The 15,588-nt window shown below is 36.2% G+C and overlaps 1 protein-coding gene across 1 annotated transcript in view; it reads right to left on the bottom strand.

Moving 5' to 3' along the window:
• Positions 1–1,227: 1,227 nt before the first annotated feature.
• The window catches only part of LOC144971270 (small ribosomal subunit protein mS22-like), a 33,784-nt gene continuing 19,423 nt past the window's right edge, over positions 1,228–15,588 (bottom strand). Inside the window, exons 6-8 of the mRNA XM_078911878.1 lie at positions 14,420–14,565; positions 6,045–6,156; positions 1,228–4,667 (exon numbers count right to left, since the gene is read on the bottom strand). Of these exons, the coding sequence (XP_078768004.1) occupies positions 4,563–4,667; positions 6,045–6,156; positions 14,420–14,565 (363 nt within the window). The 3' untranslated portion in view covers positions 1,228–4,562. The remainder of the gene's footprint in view (positions 4,668–6,044; positions 6,157–14,419; positions 14,566–15,588) is intronic.

Consider the following 15,588-nt stretch of genomic DNA (forward strand, 5'->3'; position numbering starts at 1 on the left):
AGGAAAAATAAAAATGACTCAGTTGGTTGAGCTATTGCATACAACTTAGAATAATTAACTTTCTTTTCATGATCGTCGACTTGTCTTATAACAAAATCTTTTGATCAGTTTGTGAAGGCTTCGGTACAATGCAATTTTCTCTGCTTTCTTCTCTCTCTTCACTCAATTTAGTCCATGGAACCCATGAAACTGTTTGTGGATGCTATGAAAATTTACTAATAGAATGAAGAACATAATTTGAGAATTCTGTCCTTGTTCATAGAACATGTGAATTTGTCAAATGCGTGTGCAACAAACACCTGTTGCACCGTAAATACAACTCAGTATGTTTTGGCAAAGGATCCTGTCAGGACCTAGACAAAACGTGGAATATCAATTGCTTACGCAAAATTCCACAGTGCAGCATGAAAATCTCGAACACGCAAATCTCGAAATAACAGAAATCTCAAACATATCTCTATTCTGCGTTTCAATCCTTCTATTCTCATATCGAAAATCTCAAACTCTATCAGACGTGAATACAGAACTCTCAAACGAATTGGACCTTCACTTTCGCATTCTTTGATAAAATTCTTGTGTCTATGTTTCTATTGAAAGGAAATGAAAGCTATAATCGCACTCCATTGGCATTGACTGTGTTAGTTAATGTGTTTTCAGTTGGGGTGTGGAGCATCTGTGTGTATTTGTGTATATGTGTGTGTGTGTGAAGCAAGGAGGTGTGAGAAGTATGTTTAACCAGTGCATGTGATGCTTCATTCTTATCCAATGTGTACCAGTATCCAGTATCAGTGAGAGACTAGCGAGGAATTGATGACATAGGCTGTTACCAGCGATATCGAAAGATGTCGCTGGCTGTTACTGTTGTGCGTATTAAATTTTTTTTATAGGGATGATGATTAGGGATGGCCAAGATAAGGCGAGAGAGATAAGTGAGGAGTTTTATTGATTAGGAACTGGTTTTGTAGATAAAGATGTCGAGTACCAAATGTGTAATCAACAATGTCATGTTATTCCACTTGTTATTGAAAACACGGAAATCTCGAACAAATAAGTCTGGTCCCAAATGGTTCGAGATTTCCATGCTGCACTGTATATATATACGCATTTTAAAAAAAATTTACATCCATTTGGCAATAAATGCTCACACAGGTTTTCTATTCCCCTCCCTATTTTCTGTGAATCTTGTCTGTAAGTAATCGTAAAACATAAAATGTATGATGCAATATCAAACTTTTAAAAATAAATATTTATTACATAGACCTTCATTCATACATAAAACATAAATGAGTCACTATTGTGTAAATCGAATTTCATTTGACCATAAATAAAAAATCAGACTGAGGGGAGAGTTCAACATTTAACCCTCTAGAACCCAGTATGACATAAACGTCATACGTATTAAAGGGAGGCTGCCCTTGGTGACAATTAAACTATTATATTTTTTTATTATTGGCAGTTATTCCCCTTTACCCTTTCTAGCTCCCCGAAGAAGGAGATTGGTTTTTGGAAGATTTTTTATTAGTTTCCTTTTCCTGTTTACATTTTTGCCCACAAGGTTTGGAAGCACTACATTACTACATTATTTTCATCCGCGCCAATCAGATCTAAGGTGAGTAGCATCAGTATTATTTTTTTGATCTTATCATTCTCTAATGTCTGTATTTATATTCTAATTCAGTTTTAAAATTTAGATTGTATTTACTTTTGATGAAAATGAAGTTGAAATAGTAGTATGACAAAAACGTCATACCGGGCACAAGGCCAATTTCCTATATGACATAAATGTCATAGTGGGTCTTACAGGGATAAGTATCCCCATGGGAGGTAAATGTTTATCATATTTAAGGTATTATTATTCTGTCTGTTTTTTTTCTTGCCATGCTTTATTTATATTTTTTTTTTCTTTCTCCTCTTTTCTTTTAGAATGGATAGTGACTCTGAAATTGACGATTTGGTAGCCTGTATCGACCCAAATGAGAGCGATTTTTTTGATTCTGAAGATGAATATGTGCCAAGTGATGATGATTTAGAGTCCGATGATGAAGAAATACAACGACCAAAACGCAAAAAGAGAAGATTAACAGTATCTGACAATGGTTTTGACGAAGAGGATGACATACCCTGGCTGTCGTTAGAGCTGAACTACTGCAACAACAGGATGCATTGGCCGCAGAAATCGACGAAGATATTCTGACACAAATGATGAATCAGGAATGTGGATACGTATGCCTTTCACACCACCAGACACAACATTCACTGGTGATGTTGAGCCAGTGCCTGATGATTTGAAAACTCCTTATGAATTTTTTAGGGAGATTATCTCTGATGAAATGTTGGAAAATGTTGAACAGCAGACAAACATTTATGCAATGGCTGAGAAGGGAATTCAGTTCAAATGCACAAAGAAAGAAATAGAAAAGTTTATAGGTATTTATCTTCGAATGGGACAAATGAAAGCCCATTGTGTGAGAGCATATTGGGCATTTGCAACAAGGTATCCTCCAATTGCTGACGTGTTTGTGAGAAATCGCTTTCTGCAGCTTTGTCGTTACATTCACTTCACAGACAATACCACACCCAATGATAGTGATCGTATTTGGAAACTTCGTCCCTGGCTGAACAGCCTAAAAGAAAATCTAAAACATCTCATTCCCCTTGAAACACAAAGTGTTGATGAAGTCATGGTAGCTTTTAAAGGGCACAGTGTGGTCAAACAATATATGAAAAACAAACCACACAAGTGGGGCATAAAACTCTGGGCGCGGACCGGTAGTGATGGGTTGCTACATGACTTCACTGTTTACCAATCTATAAAGTCCTCAACAAAATCAAAATTAGGCATGACAGGAGAGGTGGTGATGGACATGGTAAAACATTTGGAGTCAAACAAAAATTACAAAGTCTTTGCTGACAATCTTTTTTCTAGTTTGGAATTGGTGAAATGCCTGAAAGAACGCGGAATATTCTATTCTGGAACAGTACGAGAAAACCGTCTCAAAGGCTGTGAGTTCAGATCAGAAAAAGACATGAAGAAGGATCGAAGAGGAGTGCACGACAGTTTGATTGAAGTTGATAGCAATATTGTGGCAGTGAGATGGTATGACAATAAAAAAGTGGATGTCATTTCATCGTTCAAGGGGGTTGATCCTATCACAAAAGTACACCGTTATGACAGAAAGAAGAAGGAAAGAATAGAAGTGCCATGCCCTGAAGTTATTAAATCCTACAATAAATATATGGGTGGCGTCGATCTCTTGGACTCTTTGACGGCTTTGTACAAAGCAAAAATCAAAACTCGCCGCTGGTATTTGTACATTTTCTATCATACCATCAACATGACTGTTGTAACAAGTTGGATTTTGTATAGGCGCCATTGTGCTCTCCTTGGCGTAAAACCAAAGAAACTGAGTGACTTCCAGTCAGAAATTGCTACTAGTCTAATACACGTTGCCACAAAACCAGGTCGACCATCATTAGACAGTGGCGCCGACAAAACAAATAAGACACTGCCATCTGTTCGTCCAACAGATGATGTGCGACTTGATGGTACCAACCACCTTCCACGTAGTGCAAAGAGACAATTTTGTAAATTCCCTGGATGTCACCAGAAAGCAGTGATGTTTTGCTGCAAATGCAATTTAAATTTGTGCTGCAATAAGCAAAGAAACTGTTTTTACAAGTTTCACACACAGAGACAGATCTAAAATCTTTTGTGCCCAGTATGACGTTTTTGTCATATCCTTATTTGTTCCATTAATGCCCAATATGACATTTTTGTCATAGTCTGTAACTTTTTTGTAAATTTTTTTTTTCAAAAATTAAAAGTTGATTAATGTTTTATACATCATTTCTGACTTATTTTGTGGAAAAAAATAATTTTTTTATCCATGGGATCTAATCTTGGGCTCTAGAGGGTTAAAAAATAATTTTCTCTTTTTTTTTTGTTAATCTAACTTCTAATAAATCAAAAAAAAAAAGATTTCACTATTCTTGCCCTTACTTTGTTACTCAGCGGTGACATTCACCCCAACCACATAACAAAGATATATGTCTGTGTGCATTCTGTGCAAACGCAGGGAAATGGAGTGATGCAGGTATTTGCAGTGACCAGTGTGGTATTTCGTACCACAAAAGTTGTATTGAACTTAGCACCAGAGACTATGAACATCTAAGAGACAATTATTAGGTTGTGTTGTTGTATGTGTATTATGTGTAATATGTGTGACCTGATTATAGCACAGTTTGATTAAAATCGATCTTACATATGTTCTCGAAAGGAATTTAGGATTCATGCACAGTCAAAAACAAAGTGTTTGAAACCATGACTCCTGAAACCAAACCCCATTTTTTACATATTTACAATCAAATTCATGTTATATAAAAATCAGAACAAAATTTGAATATCGGTGTCTGGCAAGCATTGTCTGTCACAAGAAATGAAAAGCAAGGATGAAAATTTGCACCAGTGATACTCTCCCCTATTTTGACGCTCATATTATCAGCTAGATATAATCAATTGAGAGATTGTTTTTAAAAACTGAAAAATTTATAAAAGATTGATCTCATGATGTTTGTGAGTCTTGTTTCTCTGTCCTCTTTCGATCCAAAAAGCCTTGTAAAGCCAATTCCACTTCCACTGGAACACATGCTTCTGTATCTAAGAAAATCTGAGGGTTGACAGAAAAAGATAAGAAAATTTGATGTATTACAATAGTCTAAAACTAAAACTAAGATGTATCATAAAATCTATCATGTATGGGTGGAAATTAAACACACACACACGCACACATCCACACAAACACACAGAGAGAGATAGAGCAAAGGAGGCAGAGAGGTACATATTTTAATATTTGCTGCAGAATTTAAATTTATTTCATTTGTCGCAACTGTGTTTTTTTTTTATTCAGCTCTTCATTAACGGTTTTAGACTGACAGTTGGGGTGTCAGTGCTTTTAACAGATGAAAGTTAAAAAGTCTGGAAATTTTTGGTAGCAGACAATCCGAATTGATAGCCTTATTCAAAAAGAAAGAAAGCACCACTCATACCAGGTCCCACAGTCATGAGTTAATGCTTATCTCAACTCATTTTTTCCAAACACCATCCGGATATGGAATTCTCTGCCCGAAAATATTTTTAAAATAAATGGCCAAATTGAATTTGATAGAGAACTTGAAAAAAATCAAAACAAAAGCCTAGGCAGGTCCACTTGTTCTCACCATACTCACAGTCGTAATTATCTTCAAAGAATGGAGTTGCGACTTAATGACAAGACAAAGACCTCAGCTTTGAATAGCATTGGCTGGCAGTTGAGAGAAGAATTCAATTCAATACCTGTTTTACCATTGCCCTGAGGGTAATGCCCCTTGCTATCTTTTAGAAATAGATAGAAGGTTTCATAACCCCAACAATTATGTTCGGTCGTGTATGCTACAAAATTTGTGGAAATAATCATTGTGTCTATATTCTATGTTTGGGGTCCCAATAGCTCAGTTGTTCATAACAAAGGGACTGAGATCGATGCCAGGTGCAGTCCAGTTTGGGTTTTTTCTGACCCCTCACATGTCCACCTAGCAGTGATTGGGTGGCTGGGTCTGTTAGATCTGCCAGAGAGTACTTTGCAATAGACTAGCATCCTATCCAAAGGGTAACAAGCAATTTCTATTGTCAATGTGATGCTACAGAAACACGGATAATCTCTGGCTCTGTGAACCCAATGGCTCTGAGGGAATGCTTTTTAAGAAAATATTCTATGTTCAGACATGAAAAATATCCTGAAACTAATGTAACAACCAAGAGGGAATAATAATGCTGTTGAACATCAAAATAAGGATGCTTGGACCTGAAAGGGTCAGATCTTATTATATCAAGAGTCTAATCGAGTGCAAGGTACCTTTAATCGTGTTATTTAATTTTCTTCCTTTTTTAAAAAAAATTGCGATTCTATTATTCCTCATTGCATGTTACATAGAGGTACACAGTTACGATTAGAAAACATTAATTACACGTCATCAGTAAATCAAATTCGTTATATATCTAAACATACCTTTACAACAGATTCTAAATTTTTTTTGTCAATATTTTTCATTCCTATGGAGCAATCACCACTCGGATGAACCATACAGTACAAATCGACCAGATCTAGGACGTCAGATTCTCTGATGAATGGAAAGAAATTATATCACATCTCATTTAAATTTTATCTACAGCATTGTTAAATATTTAGATATAAAGCATGATTGTTATTGATGCAAATTTAGATAGTTGTTTATAATCATGGAATTAAAATTCAGCCTTTGAAAAATCAAATATGCATAAATTAAGACTAGACTCTTATTATCTGTGCGGCTATGTGGTCTAGTGGTATGACACTTGCTTTCGGATCGGAAGGTCCTGGGTTCGAGCCTCGCTCGGCGCATAGTTGAGTCCTTGGAAAAGACTCTTTACTCACATTCTCTCACCGTACTCAGGTGTAAAATGAGTACCTGGCCGTTAACAGCGTTGTCTTTGTCCGAAAAATTGTAATATCGCCTAACAGGCGTCATGTCTCGTCCTACATGTTAAATGTTGCTGTTGACCAGGGACCCCTTGTAAAGCGCATTGAGCACGTTAAGTGGATATTGCGCTATATAAATGCTCAATTTATCTGTCTTACAGTGAAATCTTGTGGTAGAAACTAAAATCATAATTGAAACGCATCAATAAAATTAAAACCTTAAACTGTTGTCATCATTCCAAATGAAAGAGCTCTCTGGACAAAATGTAAGCCTGTACCAAAACAATTACATAAATGAATTTTACTAGGTTTACTACACTAATCTTAACAGCTCTGATCTTATTATACCTCATTTTATAGAGACACGCCTCCATAGTAATTGGTTTATCTTAATATTGATCAATCTTTGACCAAAGTCATATTATCCTCTAAATGTTTTAAATTACAAAAGAATTTTAATTTTTCAAAAGCAAAATACATTTGGTAAAGGTTCATAAAATGTTCAGATGAATCAATTCAGGGATGGCGCCTGGCAAACTAAAAAAAAGCCTGAAAAATTGCGTGAAATGGAATACTTTTTTAGTATAGCATAGTAGGTACTTGTTATTTCATTTGAGGGTAAATAACACAAAAAATGAAAGTTAGCAATAATAAATTATTTTTATTATTTTTCGACATATTGACTTTAAAATGTTATTAAATGAAATATCCATTTCAACTGAAAACAGAGGTTTTTAAATTTTGAAAATCCATCAATAATTTAATTAGAAAATTAAACGAGACTTACCTGTAAGTTGAAGTTTGATTGGGATTTTATAGACCCAAGAATATTCTTAGGCCTTGACCGAGAGAAAGCGTCCCTGCACATGCGCAATCACTATTTAAAGCTAATAGGCTACAATAGCTGTTACCATCAATTATCTAATTTAAAAGACCTCAAATTGATTTGCAATTTTGCAAAACGATGTATACATTCATGGGGTGGGATAAAATTGGGAAGGGCGGTCAAGGCCTAAGAATATTCTTGGGTCTATAAAATCCCAATCAAACTTCAACTTACAGGTAAGTCTCGTTTAATTTTCTAATTTTATAGACCCAATGAATATTCATATGGCCTTGCCCGAGACTTTAAAGCCGTAACAGCTATTGTAGCGATCCAATATATAAACGGATATACACAATTATAAGCATATTCTTTCATTATGCTATATTAAAACGTTAAAACCTATGATAAAAGGAACGATGTCCTAAGCCATGAGGTTCCATATCTACTTTCATTCAGTATGTAAAAAGTTTTTCAAAACTATTGCAGCCTGTGTCCTAAGCCAGACACTGCATAGATAGTTATGATATACATTCATAACTCTGTGACTAAATCCAGACACAGGTTAATCATGTTTAATCTATTTGCAGCCTGTGTCCTAAGCCAGACACTGCATAGATTGTCAATGAGGTATTAAATATAACTCAGTCTGTGATTCCACCAGACACTGAGTAACAAGGTGCCATATTATGATTTCAGTAAAAATTACTGTAATTGGCCGTTGGTGTTTTCATTATCAGCCTGTTGTTAAATCCAGACACTGATAATTATGTTCATAATAAGGATAAATTACTCACATCAACGTGCTTTCCGTAACACTGCTTTCCCAAATGCAGTCCCATCATCTTTTACAATTGGTTTATTGTAGAATTTAGCAAACGTCTTCTGACCAGACCATGCTGCTGCCTTAAGTATGACAGAAATATCTACATCTTTAGTAATAGCTGACGTGCTCGCAGCCCTGGTGCTGTGTGCTTTGAATATGTTTGTATTTATTCCCGACTTCATAAGAGTCAATTTAATCCATCGACCGATTGTTTCCTTAGTTACCGGTTTATGTGGACATGCATAACTCAAAAACAGTTGAGATGAATTTCTAAACGGTTTAGTTCGTTTTATATATTCTCGCAAATATGTTACAACACATAATCGTTTATTAGATGGGTATCCCGGTAATACTATGGAATTTTCATTATTTTTCGGGGTATTATGTTTCAATAATTTAGAAACATGAAAGATGGCCCGAGTTTGTGTAATATGACACTCTTCTAAATTTAACGAGTGAATGGTTTGGCATCTTTGTCCAGTGACCAAGGCACATAATGTGACTAATTTGAAAGTGATCATTTGTAAAGTTAATTCCTTACAAGGTGAGCATTTTTCCAAAAAATTTAACAATATTGAAACGTCCCAAATTTTGGTGTATCTTGGTTTGCTTGGGTGAGCCAAGAAAATACTTCTCATCAAACGTTTTATTTTGTTATCATCTCCGATGGAAGGTTGGTCGAAAATGCAAGATAATGCAGAACGAGCAGTATTAACTGCACTATAACAAAGTCCTTTTTTAGAAAGGTGTAATAAAAACTCTAGACAGTGTGAAACACTATATTCCTCGACATCCCACTGTTTATCAGAACAAAATTCAATCCATTTCTTAAGGTAAACATTGTATTGTTTAACAGTATTTGGTCTCCAGCCTTTCATTAAAGTCTTGACAACTCGTCGGGACAACCCTTGTCTTTTGAAATTGTTCCTGATAAGACACATGCCATCAGTTGGAGTTTTGGGTATAATGGATGTACTGCTGAGTGGTTTGATGGTAAAATTAACACATTTTTGGCTTTCTTCAGAAAAAGAGGAGGAAGGCACATCATTTCCATAAGTTTTGGATACCAAGGGGCTATTGTCCAATGTGGCACGACCATTAATATCTTTGTACTTTGGTCTTCTTGGATTTTCCTGAGAATCCTGGAGATAAGATTAAATGGTGGGAAGATATATCCGTAAGTATCCCATTTATGTTGAAATGAGTTAATGGCGCAGGCTTCAGGATCGGGATAAAAGGACATATATATAGGTAATTGTCTGTTTGCACGAGAAGCAAACAGATCTATTTCAGGGCATCCAAATTTCTCACATAACCTATCAAAAACTTCTGGGTGTAATTTCCATTCTGTATGAATTCTAACTTTCCTACTGTGTGAATCAGCTATATTTGATTTTCCAGCTATATGACAAGCAGACAACCAGATTCCTCTTTCTTTACACCACAAGATGATTTGTTTAGTATAATAGTTAACAAGTCTAGAATGTGTACCCCCCAAGATTAATAATGTATGAAACGGCAGTCTGATTATCCATTTGGATCTGTATATGACAATTCTTAAAATCACATAGTGACTGAATACCCAACAACCCTGCTTTGATTTCGAGAACATTTATGTGGAATTTAGACTCCTCTTCTGTCCACATGCCGTGTGTATTTCTATCATTGAAAACTGCCCCCCATGCATAACTAGATGCGTCTGTTTGAATAGTGAAATCTGCATTACCATGAGAAATCATTTTCCCACTATAAACTCCCTCTTTAATCCACCATTGTATTTCTTGTACACATTCTTCATTAAGAGTGGTATAGTTATTAAAATTATAATTTGTCTCTAATGATTTGATTTTAAGCATTTCCAGTTCTCTATAATATAGCGGGCCATATTCAACCGCTGGGAAACTAGCCACAAAGACTCCAATTAATCTTGCTAATTCCCTTACTGTAAGGGAGGTATGACTCATCACATTCTTTGACATCTGGATGATATGATTTCTTTTATCCTCACCTAAACTTATTTTCATCAGTGTCTAATCTAGAATGAAACCTAAATGTAATAGCTTTTGCGTAGGTTCATATATAGATTTATCAGAGAGTTCAAAACCTAACGACGTCAGAAGTTGCTTCGTAATTATAACGTTTTCCTGACATGCTTTATGATTAGAGCCTTGTAGATAGAAATCATCAATGTACACACTAGACAAAAAACCTCTTTGTCTCAAAAAACCTAACACTGGTTTTAAAATTTTGGTAAACAGTCTTGGGCTATCTCGAAACCCCTGAGGCAAAACCATATATTTATAAACTTGACCCTCAAACATAAATTTTAAGTATTTTGTAAAATCGGGGTGCATTGGAATGCTATGAAAAGCATTGGATATATCAATACATGCCATGTAGCAATTTTGTTGCATGAGATTAAGGCACGTAGTTAGTCCCTCCATCTTGAAGTGAGTAAATTTAACAAAATTTTTATTCAAGCATTTGAGATTAAGAATGGGTCTGTATTTGTTGTTATTCGATCTTTTCTCTCTTAAGAAAATATTTTTGAAATAGTTGGTCCCTATCCGATATTTGCATTCCGTTGCACAGGATATTATTAATTCCCTTTGCTAGGTCCTCGTTAATTAGAGGCCCTTCAATTTCCTTTGTACCTGATACGTCTTTAAAATAGGAGATCGATGAAGACGTTTGTGCTTCTGACACTTCGTCTTCTTGTCCATCATGAACATTGTTAATTATTTGGTAGTCATTCAGCGTGTCACATTCTGTCACCTCCTTATCGTATGCATTTTTTAACTCCGTGACAACCGGAATGATCGCCATGAGTTTATTCAGTTGTTGTTTAATTTCTGAAAGTTCGCTGTCGCCACCATTATCTGATTTTTTACTTCTCTTTACTTTGGAAGGCTCGCCCTTCTTCCTACCTTCAGTCTTACTCGACACATCAATCCTATTATCACCGTCATCGCTGTTATTTTTGGTTTCATTGTTATTGTTACACGCCGTCCTGTTAAGGAATTGGGTCAGTGGGGCGTCCGACGCCATTGTCTTAATTAATAAGTGCAAGCGCGAAATCACGCACGATAAAATGAAATCGATAACAATCCACTTAATATCTTAATAATTGAAGAACAAAATCATGATCCACGAATCATCACATGATAATTTAAGCACAAAATAATATATTTTCAATAACTATTGCATCAATATAAGTAGGTAATTAATTTTAAATCCAAGAGAATTAAAAACACGATGATTGCTTTGCAAGGTTCACTTTTTAAGTGATTGCGCATGTGCAGGGACGCTTTCTCTCGGGCAAGGCCATATGAATATTCATTGGGTCTATAAAATAAGTTCTGGGGGTTTTTTTTCAGACTCAATATTTTGCATATAGGGATTTATTTCTAAAAAGTGTACCAATTTTGGTTGTATTTTAATGAAATTGTGCCAATCAAGCTTCAATCAAGATAAATCAATGAAACTTAGTATTCCTGCACATAGTGGTGGTGGTAGGGACAATGATGTGGTAGTGGTTGTAATAGTTGTGGTAGGGATGATGATGTAGTAGTTGTAGTAGTATTGGTGGTAGGGATGATGATGAGGGGGTAGCTGAATCTGCTAGATTTGGTGGAAAGTACTTTGCAATAGACTAGCATCCTATCTAAATGACAGCAAGCAATTGCTATTGTCCGTTTCATGCTATAGAGACCGAGATAAACTCCGGCTCCAGCCCTGTAATAATTTACCCTGCCGCAGTACAAATAAATTTCAAAATACAGGAAACAGCCTCAAAAAGTAGAGGATTTCTACCAGTTCTATAAATGGTATGAATTGAACTCGTACGCTGGCATGAGGATAGATTGATCCCTTTTCTAGCTGTGTGCATTTTTATAAAAGTGTTTATCTGTTATTATTAAGAGAAAACACCCATACCACTCCCGTAACAGAAGGTCCACAAAAGAGGCCCAATCAGCAGGCAATTTCTGGATCAGCGTATGTCACTCAATTGTGATATGTTTTGTTTTGTTTCTGTTTTTGAGAGTTTTACAGCGCTTGCAACACATCTAGGTCATATCAGTGCCAGTAAAAAAAGGAAGAAAATGAAAAGTAAAAAGTAGTAGAATTACAATTAAAGCACCCAAGAAAAAGTAAGACACAGAGGAATTATTTTAAATAGGGAACAGATGTTGATTCAAGGAGCATGTACTTAGTTTGAGTTTACCTAACTGTCTCATCCAGACACAAAAACAGGTCCTCACTAAGAGGAACACACAAATCATATAAATGTAAAAAAAAAAAAAAATACAGCGCATAATAAAGAGGTGATTTACAATTTACAAGGAAAAAAATATCATCTCCCAAAACTCTAACTATATATTTGACTGTTTCCCTCCCAGCCAGGGTATCCGACCAAGATCAACGGCAAAACCAAGTAACCTCATTCTAAGAAAAAGACAGAAAGCAAGTTGGAAAACAGATATAGGGGTATAGAAGACACAGCAAGTGCCTCCCTGTCCACTATGGGAGTTCAGGAATCCCATCCAGCAATTGTGGTAAAAGTTGACATATTATTAACTAAATTGCTAATATGCTGAAATTTATTTTTAAAAGTTCCAGCTTGCTTCGGACAATCACAACCAGAGAAGCCAGTGGATCTGGTCAAATTGCCAAAACGGAGTGGCTATTCGTCAGTACTGACCCCCAGGCGCTGGCACCTGCTGGTCAGTACTGACGAACAGGCACCAGCGCCTGGGGGTCAGTACTGACTAATAGGTACTGGTGCCTATTGGTAGTGACCTGGCCACGGGCGTGGGCGCCTGTACTGACGGTACCAAAATCATGGAAAAATGCCATTTTTTGAAATAACTTGCTCTACGACAAATAAATCCGCATTTCCTGTCCCATACTAGTCGCAGGGAAGTGCCGTGGTTTCACCTTTTTTTGTCGGTTTACGTGAGATTTGTGTAATAAATTGATCAGATAATTAACAAGTGAAATAGTTCAATCCTGAGAAAAAGAAACGCCAAACTGGCAGCCTTATATTTCAGTTCATCCAACGCGCATGCTCATTGATGTGTGACGCCAGAACTGAAAGTGAAAGCTCTTTCATTGTCTGGTCTTTCTTCATAGTCCGTGTTACGATTTAAGAAGCCGTACTTTAAAACTGCGTTCACATGTTTAGTTATTTTCAGTATATTATTATACCTAATAATAATAAATGCATAAAAAAATTCCCTTTATTCATGGAAAATTTGTATCTAGGGTCTATCCCAAGGGAATGCTGGAATAACCCAGGCATTAGCCGCAGTGCAGCGCCGCAAGTGGAGCTAGGGCGACAAAAAAAAACAACAACAACAAAAAAACAAAACAAACCAAAACAAAACAAAAAACAAAAAAAAAACCCCTCATCAATAGAATGGACAAAGGATTATAAAAGAATCGTAACAAGAAATACTATATAACATGTTTCCTCTATTTTTCTTTAATTTAAGCAATAACGAAAATATACAACAAAAAACAAACAAACAAACAAAAAAAAAAAAGAAAAACCAAACAAACAAACATACAAAAACAAACAAACAAAAAAAACCCAAAGAAATATAATGGACAACATAAAATAATAAAGAATCTTATGGTGGCTTGAAACAACGAGAGTCATTCCGTTGCCACAACGACATCTAACGCGTTAGACATCAAACTTATCTAAGTGACTAAGTGTCACTGAGTGTCATCGGATAAGTTGGCCTGAGAGCCTGGGATTTTATTTTAACGGAATACTTTAGGAAGTGACTAATAAGTGCGAAGAGGTCTTTGTCTGCACTGACGAACAGGCCCGATGCTCGTCAGTGCTGGTCAATGGCGAGGGTGGCACAGACCGAAGAGAGGTTGTCTGTGGGTGGTGGTACCTGCTGTTCAATATTGACCAATAGACACCAGGACTTATTGGTCAGTACTGACCCCCGGGCGCTGGCGCCTGTTCGTCAGTACTGACCAGCAGGTGCCAGCGCCTGGGGGTCAGTACTGACCAATAGCCCTAGCCTTGCCAAAAGGCCAGATTTCCGGCAAAACTAGAAAAGTGGCATCCCTGTTCATTACAAGACATACATCCAAGGTGAATATCTATGATGGAAAAACATCGCTCTAGAACAAGTTCATAAAGAATTTTGAACATGTAAAAAATAAAGGAAATCTGTAAAAAGAAATGCAGGTTCCATCCCGGTCATGCCAATGTCTTCTAGAAAATACAATTATGAAAACAAGCAAAATACTTACAAGTCTCTATTCAACATGTCTGTAAGGAGAGAGTCTACCATTTTTGTCCAAACAAGGTGAAAGGCCATTGGAGCAAAAAAACGAGTAGATCTCAGGGCATCAAAAAAATGACTAGAATTAACAGCTGAGTAAACTCTGTGGCAAGCCTGTTGAAAAAAAAAACATAAAACTAGAGTTCACAATACATTTTCATTGATAAATATAAAATATCATATTAATCTCTGTATCTGGCAAGTTGAGGACAAGGCATTGGCGAGATATCTGGGAAGGTGTGAATGTAACAGCAGTGCCGAGCAGAAAGAAAAATACAGGAATAAATCATCACAAAAAATCAGCCATCCTCTGAGGATCAACCTGTGAGCTCCTGTTTGTTTATTTTTATGGGGGTGCTTGCAACATTTATAGGTAATTTCAGCGAGATATGAAAAGAGAAGGATGACAGGGGGAAAGTTGTAGAACTGAAGTTAAAACACCAGAGAAAAGTTCAGATGAAGGAAACTGTTTCAAATAGGGAAATTTGAGCTTGAGCTTTTTATATAGTGCAATATCCACTAAACTTGCTCAAAGCGATTTATAAAGGGTTCCTGACCAACAGGAACATGTAACATACAGAACAAGAGATGATGCCTGTTAGGCAATATCATAAATTTTTTCTCAACAGAGACAATGCTGTTAACGGCCAGGTATTCATTTTACACCTGAGTATGGTGAGAGAATGGGATTAAGAGTTTTTTCCAAGGACTCAACTATGTGCCGAGTGAACCCAGGACCTTCTGATCCGAAAGCAAGTGTCATACCATAAGACCACATAGCCGCACATATGGAAATGCTTTACAATGTTTATCATTCCCAGTGGACAACTAACATTTAATGTACAGATTATGACACATGCAACCTTTTGGGGTGCTTGTACAATATTTTTTGGACAAAGACAACACAAGGAAAAACTTAAATTTTACATTCATTTCTAACTTTCTACTCATTGTTCCTGAGCATGATAATATAAGAGTGAGTCAAAAAGTAATGGGACAACCTCCTACTGAGTTCAGTTTTTTCCATATGACGTCATATCTAGCTCAATTAGACTCATACATGTACTCTCGAAGCCAGATGTTGAAATTTTTAATTCCGTCAAATTTTGACAAATCATGGCAGTTAAAAATGGCTGC

Source organism: Berghia stephanieae, chromosome 4 (assembly GCF_034508935.2).
Source record: "Berghia stephanieae isolate SIO BIC M18660-M18661 chromosome 4, UCSD_Bste_1.3, whole genome shotgun sequence".
Classification (NCBI taxonomy): domain Eukaryota; kingdom Metazoa; phylum Mollusca; class Gastropoda; order Nudibranchia; family Aeolidiidae; genus Berghia; species Berghia stephanieae.